This window comes from Melanerpes formicivorus, unplaced genomic scaffold (genome assembly GCF_026170545.1).
Source record: "Melanerpes formicivorus ecotype bairdi unplaced genomic scaffold, bMelFor1.0.p_v2 SCAF_180, whole genome shotgun sequence".
Taxonomy (NCBI): Eukaryota; Metazoa; Chordata; class Aves; order Piciformes; family Picidae; genus Melanerpes; species Melanerpes formicivorus.
In genome coordinates, this window is record NW_027142532.1 from 244975 (window position 1) to 260052 (window position 15078).

A 15078-nucleotide genomic window follows, 5' to 3' on the forward strand; every position below is an offset into this window, starting at 1 on the left:
CAGAAAAGTAGAAACAAAATAAATGGATCACTCTTGGGTGTGAAAAGGAAAAGAAAAGATTATTCTAAACAAATTCATTGAATAAATATCTGGAACCAGAGGAGCTGTACCATAACAATTCTCTCTCTTCTCTTCTGTTCTCAGCTGTTTTGCTTCACTCAGGAGAGATCACCTGCTTTGGCTGGCTTTGGCTAAATCTAACCCACTGCTTTTTTTCTCTCTCCACTCCTCCTTTCTCTCTTGGAACAGGGGGGTAGAGGGTAGGGGCAGTGGAACAGCTTCCCTGGTCTCTGACCAGGTGGATTTCGTGTCATTTGGTACCTGTCTAATATTGTCACTCCTGTATGTTTTGTACCTGTTCATTGCATTCCATTGTAGAGTGTAGCTCTTGCTTGTCAATCCAGCTTCATTTGCTTCTAACTGAGCTGCTCTGACAAAGGTAATGATGGAGGTAATTTCAACCCACCACAATGGGCAATGGCTTCATCATCACCACCATAGCCTGGGACCACCACCTCCACACCCCCATGTACTTCTTCCTCCTCAACCTCGCCCTCCTTGACCTGGGTGCCATCTCCACCACTGTCCCCAAATCTATGGTAAATTCCCTGAGGGACACCAGGAACATCTCCTATGCAGGATGTGTTGCTCAGGTCTTTCTGTTTACCTTTTTCATGGCAGCAGAGTATTTTCTCCTCACCACCATGTCCTACGATCGCTTCGTTGCCATCTGCAGACCCCTGCACTATGAGACCCTTCTGGGCAGCAGAGTTTGTCTCCACATGGCAGCAGCTGCCTGGGCCTGTGGGATACTCCATGCTCTGCTGTACACAGCCAATACATTTTCCCTGCCCCTCTGCCAGGGCATTGCTCTGGACCAGTTCTTCTGTGAAGTCCCCCAGATCCTCAAGCTCTCCTGCTCCACATCCTACCTCAGGGAACTTTGGTTTATTGTGGCCAGTGTCTGTTTAGTCTTTGTCTGTTTTGTGTTGATTGTGGTGTCCTATGTGGAGATCTTCAGGGCAGTGCTGAGGATCCCCTCTCAGCAGGGACGCCACAAAGCCTTTGCCACCTGCCTCCCTCACCTGGCTGTGGTCTCCCTGTTTATCACCACTGCCTTTTTTGCCTACCTGAAGCCCTCTTCTATCTCTTCCCCATCCCTGGATCTGTTACTGGCTGTTCTGTACTCGGTGATGGCTCCAGCAGTGAACCCCCTCATCTACAGCCTGAGGAACCAGGAGCTCAAGGCTGCCCTGAGCAAACTGATCATTGGACAGTTTCAGAAGCAATAAACTCTTTGTCTTCTCCTGCAGAGCAGTTCTGATGTCACTCAGCTCAGGCCCAGCCTGGCTTTTGTACTTTGTGGTGGTGGATTTTCCTGTTTATAATGTTGACATCCCTGTGCTAATTCACTCTCTGCTTTGTTTTATTTATCTGGTGTTTGTGTCCCAGGGTCTGTGTCCTTGTTCAGTTAAACAAAATAAAGAGCCTTTCAGTAACAGTTTTGTTTCTTGAGAACCTTCCTCCAAGCCTCCTCTGGAGCTTTAGGACAAGTCCTGTGTGCAGAGGCAGAGAGACAAAGAGTACCAGCACAGCAGCATTGCCAGGGAGCACTAGCACCTGGACTTACTTCCAGGGCTGTTCTCTTTCCATTTCCAGCCTCTTCTGGGTCAGTGCAAGGCCTGAGTGCTGTGGCAGCTTGGTCATTGTTCTGCTGCATGCCAGTCCTGGAACCACAGGCAGGGACAGGCCATGGGAACTACTATGAGCTGGCCCCCAAGAGGAGTTCCACAATGACAGATGATCTGCTCAGGGCAGAGTCTGAAGGCTTAGGGCTTCATCCAAAGTTTCTCTCCAGAGCAGGCCCAAGAAAGTGTCCCAGGGAGGCAAACAGCAGGGAAGAGCCAAAGTGTGAGTGTGCAGGTGTGGGGCACACAGCAGTGTCCTGACACAGACAGGCCTCCTGCAAGAGGCCTGAAGGAGCAACAGAGCAGGCTGTGATCTGTGTCTCTGTTCACTGCACAGCCTGGGGAATCTGTCCCAGGGTAATCATCCTGCTCTAGCCATTCACCACCATCATTTCCAGCACTGGTCTCTCTCCCCAGCTTGCAAAGTTTCTTTGTCCCCCAGTTGCAGGTCACAGGCTCAGGAGGTCAACAGTGGCTGCTGGCATTGCACAGAAGAGATGCAAGCATGGCCATGGTGTGTGGGGTGAGAGGAAGCTGAGTGAGCACAAACACCATCAGCTGTGGCTGGGGTACCAAGGCACTGGAGGTGTGAGGAGACTCCTAGCCTCTGGTAGGGGCAGCAGGAGGCCAGGGACACTCTGCCTGCTGCAGTGCAGAGCCTGTGTGAGGGATGGGGAAAGACTCTGTCTGAACATCCTGAGGTGCAGAAGCAGTTCATGAGGCCAGCTCAGGTGTGGACACCTGACAGAGCTCTGACATTTGTGTGTGTGACTGCAGCACAAACCTCCCTGTCCCAGGGAGATTCCTCTCAGGTGTCCTGCACAGGCTCATTGCAAATGCTGCTGTCTGCTCACATCAGCCTTCCTGTGCTGTGTCCTGAAATGTGCACAGAGTTATCAGTGTTGTGGTATAGATGTTTTAATTACCTTGAACAATGCTTTCTGGACCAGATGTAAGCAGGCAAAGATGTTTATTACATTATACAGTAAAGTTCTCTAGTCTCTCAGCAGGCACATGTGTCACATCTCAATTGGTCATTCTCTACTGGCATGCCTGTCGTTAAGGCAGACGATAGGTCAAAATAACAAAACAATATCTTGACACATCCAAACAGCTTCTGCCCAGTTTCCTTCGGTTACAAGGTGTTTGCATTACTCTCAGAGTCAAAGACAAAACATAGCTTTCTCTAATTCCAGCAAAGGCAAATCTTCCCTATAGCTTTCAAAAGCTATCCAAAAATAACCTCTTCCCACATCTCCCCCTTTACGTTTTCTAATAGAACAACACTTTTATTGACCTTTCTAACATCCTTTGCATACACAGAAGCAAGCAAGTTAAAACTGACTACATAGCAAGAGCTGAAGTTGTGTAACGCAGCGTGTCTAACAGACTGATGTAAGCCATACAAGACATAATGCTCAGGTTGTATGAATTAGCTCAATCTAACAGAACTGGCATAATATATGGTTAAAGATAACAAAACTTCCAGCTACATTTCAGTAACAAGCTCACATTCCTTTCCACTTATCTTACAAGCTCAGAACACAAACAGAACAGTTGCTTCTTTCATACAGAAAGTTTCATCCCACAGTTTTGAACTTATTTCTTTGTTGCCTGCCTGATCTCTCAAAGGAGATCTTCGATCTTACTAGTTTCAATTCTTACATTTCCCTTTTCTTATTAACAAAGAAGACTTGATCAACCCTGAACACATTGTACACAGGAATCAAGATACAGAGAGATACAAATACAGCAAACCCAATCTTCAGCACTGTCCTTTACAATCTGCTTCAAAAGTATGCTACATCTTTGGGTTTTTTTTTCTTCTAAGATGGTCAAAAATCATAGAAGTGATTGAAGCCTCCCTCCACCTCCTCCCCATCCTGGAACCTGTTGGTGTCAGTTGTGTACTCAGGGGTGCCTCCAGCAGTGAACCCTCTCATCTACAGCCTGAGGAACCAGGAGCTCAAGGCTGCCCTGAACAAAATGATCACTGGATGCTTTCAGAAGCAATAAACTCTTCTGCAGAGCAGTTCTGATGTCACTCAGTGCAGGCCCAGCCTGGCTTCTGTACTTTGTGGTGGTGGTGTTTAAAGTCAGCAAGGTTCTCCTGGATCCATAAGGGTAGAGCTGGCCAGACTCCATCTCCACAGATAAGGAAAATACTTGCAGGTAAACAGCAAGAGTGAAAAGGCTCCTTTGTTGGCTCAGGGATGACATCCTGAATATTCATGGTTCTGCCCAGTGTAAAATTGAACATAACATAATCATTTTTACTCATCCTAATAATACTGATCTCTTGATGCTTGGTTTTTGCTAAGGAAAGGCACTGAGTCCTATTGATACTAACTTTGGCCTAAGGTTGTTTGTTGTTCTTTCAAGTTTCTCCTAGCTAAAACTTCCAGAACTCTTATATCCTCCATAAATTTTGTTAAATCACATTTGAAACCACATAGAAAAGGAAAATTTGAGAGCATAACATGCTTTAACCATTCTTTCTTGTGACATGATACCTAAATCCCCCCCTCTTTTTTGTTTTATATAACATAAAATGAAAATGTCTTTTGTGCTATAATTAATTTTGATCTTCCCTTTAACTATTTAAAGTTATGCCAAACTGGTGAGTTACCATATAAATCCATGTGAACATACTCTCTAATCACACAACAAAGAAGCAATCATGATATTCAGCCTTAATTCAGGTGGGTTTTTTGGTACATTCTTCTGATTGATGCTTTTGATCCCAGATTATCATGACAGTCATTGTGATCGGTGTCAGGTAGCTCTGCTGATCTTCAGCTTCATGGGAAATGCTCTTTGTCCTGTCCTCTTGATTCTTGTGCTGTTGTTTGTTGAGGTGATTGCAGTACTGCGTTGCAAAATTGATGTTTCCAGGTGTTGACTTGGGTTAGATATTTCTTGCTGGTATCACTAAAGCCTCAGTTATAAAATATGCAAACTATGCATCACTCTTTTGTTTGCTTTATTTTTTTTTAATATATATGCTATCCTGTGAGAGTCTAATAAGTTTGTCTCTCTCTATGTGAGTCAACAAAGATAAAGTGATAGCAGAGCCACTGGAAAGAAGGTGGAAAGAATCCTGTCCACCAATCCTGGATGCAAATCAGCTTGTGATTGCATCGTGATAGCACGGGACTACAACAATAGAACCCAAGGACCCAGCCATCACACCTTTAGGGCAAGATAATCACCACCTGTTTCCTGAGCCTTGTCTGGATGGAAACGGGGTAGACGGAGATTCCCCCCCCTCCAGCCAGGATCTTGCCCAAACACACAGATTTCCTGCCACTGGAATTCCTGAGGGACAATATTTGACTACATACCTAAGGACTGAAAACTGTATAAAAGACTGGAGCAACTACTGGTTTGTAGAGAGAAACAGAGGAGAGAAACAGAGGAGAAAAACGGGGAGAAAAATGGAGATGAAGGAAAACACAGGAGACAGGCCAGGCCGCTGAGAAGAGAAAGCTGGGACAATGCTGCTCCAGAGAAAAGAAGCTGCCCTGAGGACCACAGCTCCAGCCAAGCCTCAGCACCCTTTCTCTACAGACCCAGGCTGCCCAGAGGAGCCTCAGCACGGTTCCTGTATCAACCCAACATCTCCCCAGAGGACCACAGCTGTTCTCAGCAAAAGCCGCACCACGGTTTCTCTACAAACCCAACATCTCCTGCAGCACCTTTCCTCCACAGACTTTAACTGTCTGGGGGGGGATGAGGGGTGTGGTAATATAATTCCTTTCCTCTTCTATCTCTTGTCCCTCTCTCTCTTTTCTCCCTTTCCCTTCTTATGTCCACTTTATTTATCTAATAAATAGTCTAGCTGTTGATACTTTGGCCTCGTTTGTGCCTCTAATTTCACAACACGGGAATATTTAAAAGAACTGTGTCTCCGGACTGAGATATCTAATGTCTCCGGACCTTGACATTTATCTGAAAACTCTTATGAATACAAAGTAAGACCAAAAATACATTATATAATATACCTATATGAAACTCTTAAGTTATGCTAATACCAAAAATCCCTAAAGAACCTAAAGAACTGTGTTAAAATTAAATTATCAAATCAATGTCCAAAAAAGGAAACCACAAAGATGTTACATGAACTAAAAAATGCTTTTTAAAATGAAAACCTATTTACTACAACCCTTAACTATGTTACAGAGAGCTCTCTTGAAATGCCATGGCACACAGTTGTAGAATGACTTATTCTACTTAAACTTATATATGATCATTATTAATTATATATTATTATTATTACCATGTCTATTATAATTACTAATTATAATAGTATGTAATAATTACTACATATTTATCATATTTATTATTATTATTGATATACCTTATTAAATTATTTTACATACCTTATTATAATATATACATTTATATACCTTATTATAATTACCAAATACTTATCATTATTAAATACTTATGTCTTACTTTAATTACTAAATACTTATCATTACTAAATACTTATACCTTACTTTACTTACTAAATACTTAATACTTATAAATGCTAAATACTTACTATTCATTATGCTTACTGGTAAAGCTTGACTACTAAAAACGTCAAAATAACAAATGTCTAAAACATATTACAATCAGAAATAATGAAATTAGCACTGTTGCTTTAAATCAGAACACAACTTTCGTAGACTAGAGAGGTTATGAGAAAGAGAAGGGGGAGGAACGGAGAGGGGGAGAGGGCTGGCTAGCAAAGCCACCATATGTACAGAGACAGTATCACAGTATCACAGTATCACAGTATCACTTAGGTTGGAAAGGACCTCGAGGATCATCGAGTCCAACCTATCAACACAGACCCCATGCCTAGACCATGGCACCAAGTGCCACGTCCAATCTCCCCTTGAACGCCTCCAGGGTCAATGACTCAACCACCTCCCTGGGCAACCCGTTCCAATGATGAATGACTCGCTCGGTGAAGAACTTCCTCCTCACCTCGAGTCTAAACCTCCCCTGGCACAGCTTGAGACTGTGTCCTCTTGTTCTGGTGCTGGTTGCCTGGGAGAAGAGGCCAACCCCTTCCTGGCTACAACCACCCTTCAGGTAGTTGTAGAGGGCAATGAGGTCACCCCTGAGCCTCCTCTTCTCCACGCTAGGGAAAGAAGGCAAGGGAAAGAAGGGGGGGGGGGGGGGCAGCTGGACAGCTCAACAAAGCCATTGCAGCCATAGAAGGGGGGGAGATGGGGGGGAAGGGGGCGTCACCACCAAATTCACAGCAGCTGCCTTTTTTTTACAGCTTCCAGTCAAAGTGAAGCTTTCCTCGAAGGCAGGGAGACTTCAGTGGATGGTGATAGCAGCAATTTGAGCTTAATTGTTGTTTTGTCCCCTGCTGAGGCACCTTTCATTCTCTTTCTGTGGCCGTTTCTGAGACTCAAGATAGGTAGATGAAAAGTCAGTGCCTTCTCACTGCTGCACTCAGATAGTCCCAAAACTCAATTCTGATATTTTAACTTTTAACTTAGAACATCCCTTCTGTCCACAATCAAAACACATTGGAGAACTTTAGACTCAGCGGCAGCGGGGGGTTCTAGCAGCAGGGGGGATAGTGGGCTGCTGTTGCTGTTAGGTGCTAGTGTCTGCAGCTCCAGGGGTGCAGGTGGGTTTAGCGGCCATGGTGGTGGAGGGGGAGGATGTAGATGTCAAAGAAGAGTTTTGTCCTGGTGGAATGGCATTGATTACTATTGTGGGGGCTTTACAATGGTCTGCTAATTGGTCTAAGGAATTTTTAATCAGTCTCCATGTTGCGAAGGAAGACATAGGAATTTTGTTTACTTTTGTTGCTGCCCTGAACAAAGCCTTCTCTCCCTGCTCCTGTGTCTTTTCATCTTATGTTGGTGCTCTTTTTTTCAAGATATGAGTAATGGCTCCCAGTATCAAGTTCTCTTCTTTTGTTATTTGATTACCCATTACATTCTCATCAAAAGGAGGCACCAACCCCCAGTTTCTCTGGTAGCTCATCTCTGTCCTGCAGAGCTGCTTCTTTACTAGGGCACCAACCTAGAGGCATATCTCGCCTTGTCATAGGCATATATCATTATCTGGTGTACCATGCCTTATATTCTTTGTTGTCTGACGTATCTTGCCTTATCTTAGGCATATATCAAGCCTATCATCTCTGGCATATCAGGGATTGTCACTGGCATAAAAGCAAATAGATTAATCTCACAGAGACTAAGCTAATAGCTACTATTAATGACGAGCATGAGCATTTCCACAGTCCCTAAAAGTGAAATTTCTTCTTGATGGTGCAAGTGGGAGTTGTAATGAATAGGTGCTCCAGGTGTACAGTCGGGGTCACCATGTGTAATAGTACAGCTGTTTTAATCACCCAGAGCAAAGCTTTCAGGATAGGATTTAAGCAGGTGAAGACGTTTATGATGTTCCACAGCAAGGTTCTCTGGTCTATCAGAAGGCACAGGTGTCACACCTCAACTGGTCATTCTCTACTGGCATGCCTGTCATTAAGGCAGACAATAGGTCAAAACAACAAAGCAATATTTTAACACATCCCACCAAATGCTGCCCAGCTTCTCTCAGAGTCAAAGACAAAACACAGCTCTCTCTAATTCGAGCAAAGGCAAATCTTCCCTATAGTCTTCTCAAGCTACCCAAAAACAATCCTCTTCCCACAACCAACCCTTTTTTCCCTCTGCACTTCTTTTTTCTTGGGCACCAATCCATTTTTCCTATGTGTTTGTTACTCTCGGGCATCAACCATCTCTTTTTCCTGCAAGTCTTTTTCCTCAGGCACCAACCCTTTTATTCTCTGCTCTCGTTTTCTTTCAGCACCAACATATTTTTCTCTGTGCTGCTTTATTCTCAGACACCAACCATTTTTTCCTCTGTGCTTCTTTTTCCTCGAGCACCAACCATTTTGCTCTCTGCTCTTGCTATCTTTCAAGCACCAACACATTTTTCTGTGTACTTCTTTTTTCTTTGGCACCAACCATTTTTCCCTCTGCTCTTCTTTTCTTTCAGGCACCAACCCTTTTATTCTCTGCGTTCTCTTTTTCTCGTTCACCAACCCTTTTATTCTCTGTGCTTCTATTCTCTTGGGCACCAACCGTTTTGTTCTCTGTGCTTCTTTTTTTCTCACACACCAACCATTTTTTCCTCTACTATTTTTTTTTCTCAGGCAGCAACCCTTTTTCCTCTGTGCTTCCTTTTCCTCTGGCACCAACCCCTTTATTCCCTGCACTTCTTGTTTCTCAGGCACCCATTGTTTCTATTCTTTCTGTATCTTTTTGCTCAGCCACCAACCCTTTTTCCCTCTGTCTTTCTTTTTTCTGGGCACCTCCCCTTTTATTCCCTGCACTTCTTTTTTCTCAGGCACCAACACTTTTTTCTCTATACTTCTTTTTCTTGGGCACCAACCCTTCTTTCCTCTGGCCTTCTTTTTCCTCAGGCACCAACACTTTGTTTCTCTGATCTTGGTTTTTTTAGGGAACCACCCTGGTTTTACTCTGTGATTCTTTTCTTCTGGGTACCAACCTTTATTTTCTGTGCTGCTTTGTTCTCAGGCACCAACCCTTTGTTCCTCTGATCTTCTTTTTGCTCCAGCACCAACATTTTTTCCCTCTGCACTTCTTTTCCCTTGGGCACCAGCCTTTTCTCCTCTGTGCTTCTTTTTTCTTGGCCACCAATCATTTTTATCTCCATGCTTCTTTTCTCTAGGACACCAACCCTTTTTTCCGTACACCTTTTTGCCTCCAGCACCAACACTTATTTCCTCAGCACTTCTTTTCTCTCAGGTGCCAACCTTTTTCTTCTCTGCACTTCTTTTTTCTTGGGCACAGACCCTTTTCTACTCTGCTCCTCTTTTCTCTTGGGCACCAACACTTTTTTTTCTCTGAGCTTCTTTTTCCTTTGTGCACCAACCATTTTTTTCTCTGTACTTCTTTCTTCTCAGGCAGCAACACTTTTTTCTCTGCCCTTCTTTTTTCTTGGGCACCAAACCTTTTGTCTTCTGCCCTTCTTTTCCCTCAGGCACCAACAGTTTCTTCCTCTGTACTTCTGTTTCCTCAGGCACCAACCCTGTTTTCCTCTGCACTTCTCACTCGGGCACCAACCCTTTGTTTCTCTTCACTTTTTATCTCTTGGGCACAAACACATTTTTTCTCCACACTTCTTTTTCCTTGGGCACCAACACTTTTATTTCCTGTGCTTCTTATTTCTTTGGCACCAAAAATTTTGTTCTCTGCCCTTGGTTTCTTTCAGGTACCATCACATTTTTCTCTGCACTTCTTTTCTCTCAGGCACCAACCCTATTTTCCCCTGCGCTTCTTTTCTCTCAGCCACCAGCTCTTTTTTTCTCTGAGCTTCTTATTTGTCAGGCACAAACTATTTTATTCTCTGCTCCTTTTTTCCTCAGGCACCAATCATTTTTTTCCTCTGTACTTCTTTTTTTCTCATGCAGCAATGCTTTTTTTCTCTGCACTTCTTTTTTCTTGGACACCAAGTCTTTTTTTCCCTGCACTTCTCTTTTCTTGGACACTGACCCTATAATTCTCTGCACTTCTTTTTTTGTGGACACCAACCCTTTTTTCCTCTAGGCTTCTTTTTTATCAGGCACTAACCCTTTTTCCCTGTGCTGCTTTTTCCTGGGCACCAACCCTTTTTATCTCTGAGAGTCTTATTTTTGTGCACAGACCCTTTTTTACTTTGTGTTTCTTATTTCTTGGGCACCAACAATTTTATTCTCTGCTCTCGTTTTCTTTCAGCACCAACACATTTTTCTCTGTACTTCTTTTTCTTGGGCACCAACACTTTTTTTCTCTGCACTTCTTATTTCTTGGACACCAACAATTTTATTCTCTGTCCTTTTTCCTCAGGCACTCACAGTTTTATTCCCTGCACTTCTCTTTTCTCAGTCACCAACCCTTTTATTCTCTGCACTTCTTTCTTCTCGGGCACCGAACATTTATTTTCTTCATCTCTTTTTTCTCAGGCATCAACCTTTTTTTCTCTTCACTTTCTATCTCTTGGGCACCAAGACATTTTTCTTCTGCTCTTTTTTTTCTCAGGCACCAACCCATTTATTCCCTGTGCTTACTTTTTCTTGGGCACCAACCCTGTTATTCTGTGCACTTCTTTCTTCTCTGCTCCCCTTTTCTCTCAGGCAGCAGCCCTTTTATTCTCTGGGCTTTATTCTTGGGCACCAAAGATTTTTTTTCTAGTGCTTCCTGCGCTTCTTTATTCTCAGGCACCAACCCTTTTTTCCTCTGCCCTTCTTTTTGCTCAGGCACCAACCCTTTTATTCCCTGCACTTCTTTTTTCTCAGACACCAACCCCTTTGTTCTGTCCACTTAGAATAGAATAGAATAGAATAAACCAGGTTGGAAGAGACCTTCAAGATCATCACATCCAACCCATCATCCAACACCATCTAATCAACTAAGCCATGGCACCAAGCAACCTATCAAGTCTCCTCCTAAACACCCCCAATGATGGCAACTCCACCACCTCCCCAGGCAGCACATTCCAATGGGCAATCACTCTCTTCATGAAGAACTTCTTCCTAATATCCAGTCTAAAGCTCCCCTGGTGCAGCTTGAGACTGTGTTCTCTTGTTCTGGTGCTGGTTACCTGAGAGAAGAGACCAACCTCCTCCTGTTTACAACCTCCCTTCAGGTAGTTGTAGAGAGCAATAAGGTCTCCCCTGAGCCTCCTCTTCTCCAGGCTAAGCAAAATCAGAACTCCCAGCCTCTCCTCATAGGACCTGTACTCCAAACCCCTCCCCAGCTTTGTTGCCCTTCTCTGGACACCTTCCAGCAAGTCAACATTCTTCCTAAACTGAGGGGCCCAGGACTGGACACAGTACTCAAGGTGTGGCCTAACCAGTGCAGTGAACATGGGCAGAATGACCTCCCTGCTCCTGCTGGCCACACTATTCCTGATAAAGGCCAGGATGCCATTGGCCTTCTTGGCTGCCTGGGTGCACTGCTGGCTCATGTTCAGCCTACTATCAACCAGTACCACCAAGGATGCTTTCTGCCTGGCTGCTCTCCAGCCACTCTGACCACAGCCTGTAGCACTGCATGGGGTTGTTGTGGCCAATGAGCAGCACCTGGCACTTAGAGGGCCTCGGCCTCCAAACAGATGGAGGGGAGAGACAAATTGATTTGTTGGACTCTACAGAACCAATGGCCTGGCAAGTTGAAGCCATGAGAGGATAAAGCTTTAGTAGATACAGGTGCCCAGAGTGCTCTGACACCACCGAACCACGAGGGGTGGAACCCATCTGTGTTTCTGGTGTGACAGGAGGATCCCCACACCTGGATGTGTTGGAAGCTGAGTACTGGGATGCAAGCCACAGTTCGCTTTCACTTGGAGGCATGGAAGGAGTCACTGGACTCAGATTGCTCCAGAGGTGGAAACACAGCCCCAGCATTTGCAGCATTTGGACTGGGCATGGACTGATCCAGACTGTGCTGGAACAGAGTGGAGCTGCAGAGCACCTGCAGTGAGCAGCCCTCTGGGTACTGCAAAGTGACTTCCTGTGGAGTGAGAATGGACAGTGCCTGAGGTGTGCTGCTGATTGCTGCTGGGCATGGTGCAGATGGCACAGAATGAGGGCTTGGGAGTATCAAAGGTTAAGCTGAAAATTTGCTGCCATTTCTCCACACCATCCTGCCTCATGCCACCTTCACAGGGACAGTGCTGGCTGGAGCAAAGTACTACAGGGCTTGAAGTTCAGATTGCAACATGGGAGGCTTCCTGTTCTGGTTGCTGCTGTTGGGTTCTGGCTCTCAGGTGCTGGCTCTTTGCTGAGAGGGAAGGCTGTAGGGGTTTGACTCCTGGCTGCTGCTGCTGACTGCTGTGCTTCTTTCTGCAAACAGCCTCAGGTCAGTGTGCACTATGTGATCTCATCTGGATTCAGCTCTGTTGATGTTGTCTCAAGTCCTTATCTCAACCCAGAGGGTTTTTTGATTTGGGGGTGTCTGTTATTTTTCCCTCACTTCTGTTTTGGGGGGAAGAAGCAGATTAACCTCTTCTCAGCTCTTCAACTTGTTCCAGCCCCAGAGTGGAAAGCCAACAGAAGCTTTCTGAGTTCTTCCAAAGATCTCCATCAGCTTCCTCCTACACCCTCCAAAGATCCCAAAAGTCAGTCCCAGGACCATCCAAATCCCAAACACCTAAGATCACCTGAAAGCCCCTGAAGAATGCCTCTGAGATGCCCTTCAAGACTCCTCTGAGAAACTCATTTTCCCCTCCCTGAACTGGGCACACAGCTCCACCCCATCCCTTGGGAGCAAATTCCCCCAAAATTTGGGCATTGTGGCAGGGATATCTGAAATAAAAGCAAAGAGACAGGATTTGGGTAACTTTTGGGGTTTATTGAGACAATTGGTCAATGGACAGAGGATTTCTTACCCCAGGGAGACAGAAAGCATAAGGGAAGAACCAGACAGACCGTGGCAAAGCCCTGCCCAGCTCCACTGGGACCTCCAGCTGTGCCGACTCAACACTGTAATTGTTCTCATTAGCAATAATTGGTGTTCAGAAGGGCAGGAGGTGTTTGTTGATGCTGGTGTCCCCAGTCCCTGAGAAATGCAAAGGAAAAAGGGATGATTTTGGCGCTGGAAAGGCCCTCTCAGAAGGATCATGATTACCCAACAGATTCTAGGTGGATTTATGCCTCCCCTCCAGCGCAGGCTGCTCTCTGGTGTGGATGTAGCGGTGCTTGTTGAGAGAGCCCTTCTGGGTGAAGCGCTTACCGCAATCAGCACAAGTGAAAGGCTTCTCACCACTGTGGGTGCGGCGGTGAGTAATGAGGGTGCCCCGCCGGCTGAAGCTCTCGCCACAATCAGCACAAGTGTAGGGCTTCTCACCAGTGTGGGTGCGGCGATGAGCAATGAAATTGTGCCTGTGGCTGAAGCTCTTGCCACAGTCAGCACAAGTGTAGGGCTTCTCACCAGTGTGGGTGCGGCGATGAGCAATGAAATTGTGCCTGCGGCTGAAGCTCTTGCCACAGTCAGCACAGGTGAAAGGCTTCTCGCCGGTGTGGGTGCGGTGGTGCGCAATGAGAGTGCTCCTATGTCTGAAGGTCTGGCCACACTCAGCACAGCTGAAAGACTTCTCGCCAGTGTGAACACCACGGTGCTCTGTGAGATCTCCCTTCTTGGTGAACCTCTTGCCGCAGTCGGCACAGCTGTACGGCTTCTCACCGCTGTGGATAAGTTGGTGCTGGATTAATGCAGTACTCGTGGTAAAGCTCTTGCCGCACTCAGCACAGGGGAACAGATGCTCTCCAGTGTGGATGCGGCAATGGATGGTGAGAGTGGAGCTGTGTTTGAAGCTCTTGCCGCAGTCCCTGCAGCTGAAGGCCCTCTCTCTGGTGTGGTTGAGGTGGTGTTGCTTAAGAGTAAAGATATGCCTGAACCGCTTCCCACAGCTGTCACAAAAGAAGGGCTTCTCTCAAGTGTGGGTGCGGCGGTGCTGGGTGAGAGTACCGCGCTGGGTGAAGCTCTGTCCGCAGTCAGCACAGGTGAACGGTGTCTCTCCAGTGTGGGTGCGGCGGTGCTGGATGAGCTCAGAGTTCCAGCGGAACCTCTTGCCACAGTCACCACAAATGAAGGGCCGGGAGCCAGGTAGTGGGCAGTGGTGCTTCACTAGCTCTGAGCCACCTGGGAAGCTCTGCCCACACTCAAGGCACTGATTCAGCTCTTTGGGTGACACTGAGGGACCTGCTCTGGCTTCATCCTCCTCCATACATTCCTCCTCATCCTGGTCACCCTCATCACCATCATTATCCTCCTCTTCATAGTTGTCATTCTCAGCATCATCCTCCATCTTCTCCTCTTTTTCCTTCTCATTCTCCTCTCCCTTGGGACTGCACATTGGTTTCTCCAACTTGATCTCTGGGTGCTGCTTCTCCTCCCACCTCTTGTCTGGGTCCTTCTGTGAGGCCATACTGTGGCAGGAAGGGGTCACAGTTGAGCAATAAGGAAGATGGAAGCACCTGAGCCCAGGACCTCAAACCCTCAGATCCTGCCTGGGTCATGACACTCCCTGACTCCCAACACCCAGCTGGAGGAGAGAATGCAGAGGGGACCTCAAACCTTCAGTTTCTGCCACAGTGTGGGCAGAGACCTCTAATACCTGTGCTGAGACCCCAGGCTCCTGTGATCAGTGCCCTGAGGTACCCTGGGATTTACAAGTGGTCTTGTCCCACTCTCCTCAAGCCTGGAGGCATTGGCAGGGTGGTTCCTGGCCCAGGCCCTGTCCTTTGATCTCCACTGGCTCAGACAATGGAGGCAGCAGCACTGAACAAGGAAGACCAAACCACCTCTTCACATCTTCATTGATGATCTGGATGAGGGGTTCGAGTCAGTCATGAGCAAGTTTG

The 15078-nt window shown here is 46.1% G+C and overlaps 1 protein-coding gene and 1 pseudogene across 1 annotated transcript; one reads left to right on the forward strand and one right to left on the reverse strand.

Annotated features, from left to right (window-relative positions):
* The first annotated feature begins 470 nt into the window (after positions 1–470).
* On the forward strand, positions 471–1292 carry LOC137457475 (olfactory receptor 14A16-like). The gene has a single exon (XM_068169383.1). It carries the CDS (start codon positions 471–473, stop codon positions 1290–1292), a length of 822 nt encoding a protein of 273 aa, XP_068025484.1.
* Positions 1293–13350: 12058 nt separating this feature from the next.
* LOC137457476 (gastrula zinc finger protein XlCGF57.1-like) lies at positions 13351–14522 on the reverse strand (annotated as a pseudogene).
* Positions 14523–15078: the final 556 nt, after the last annotated feature.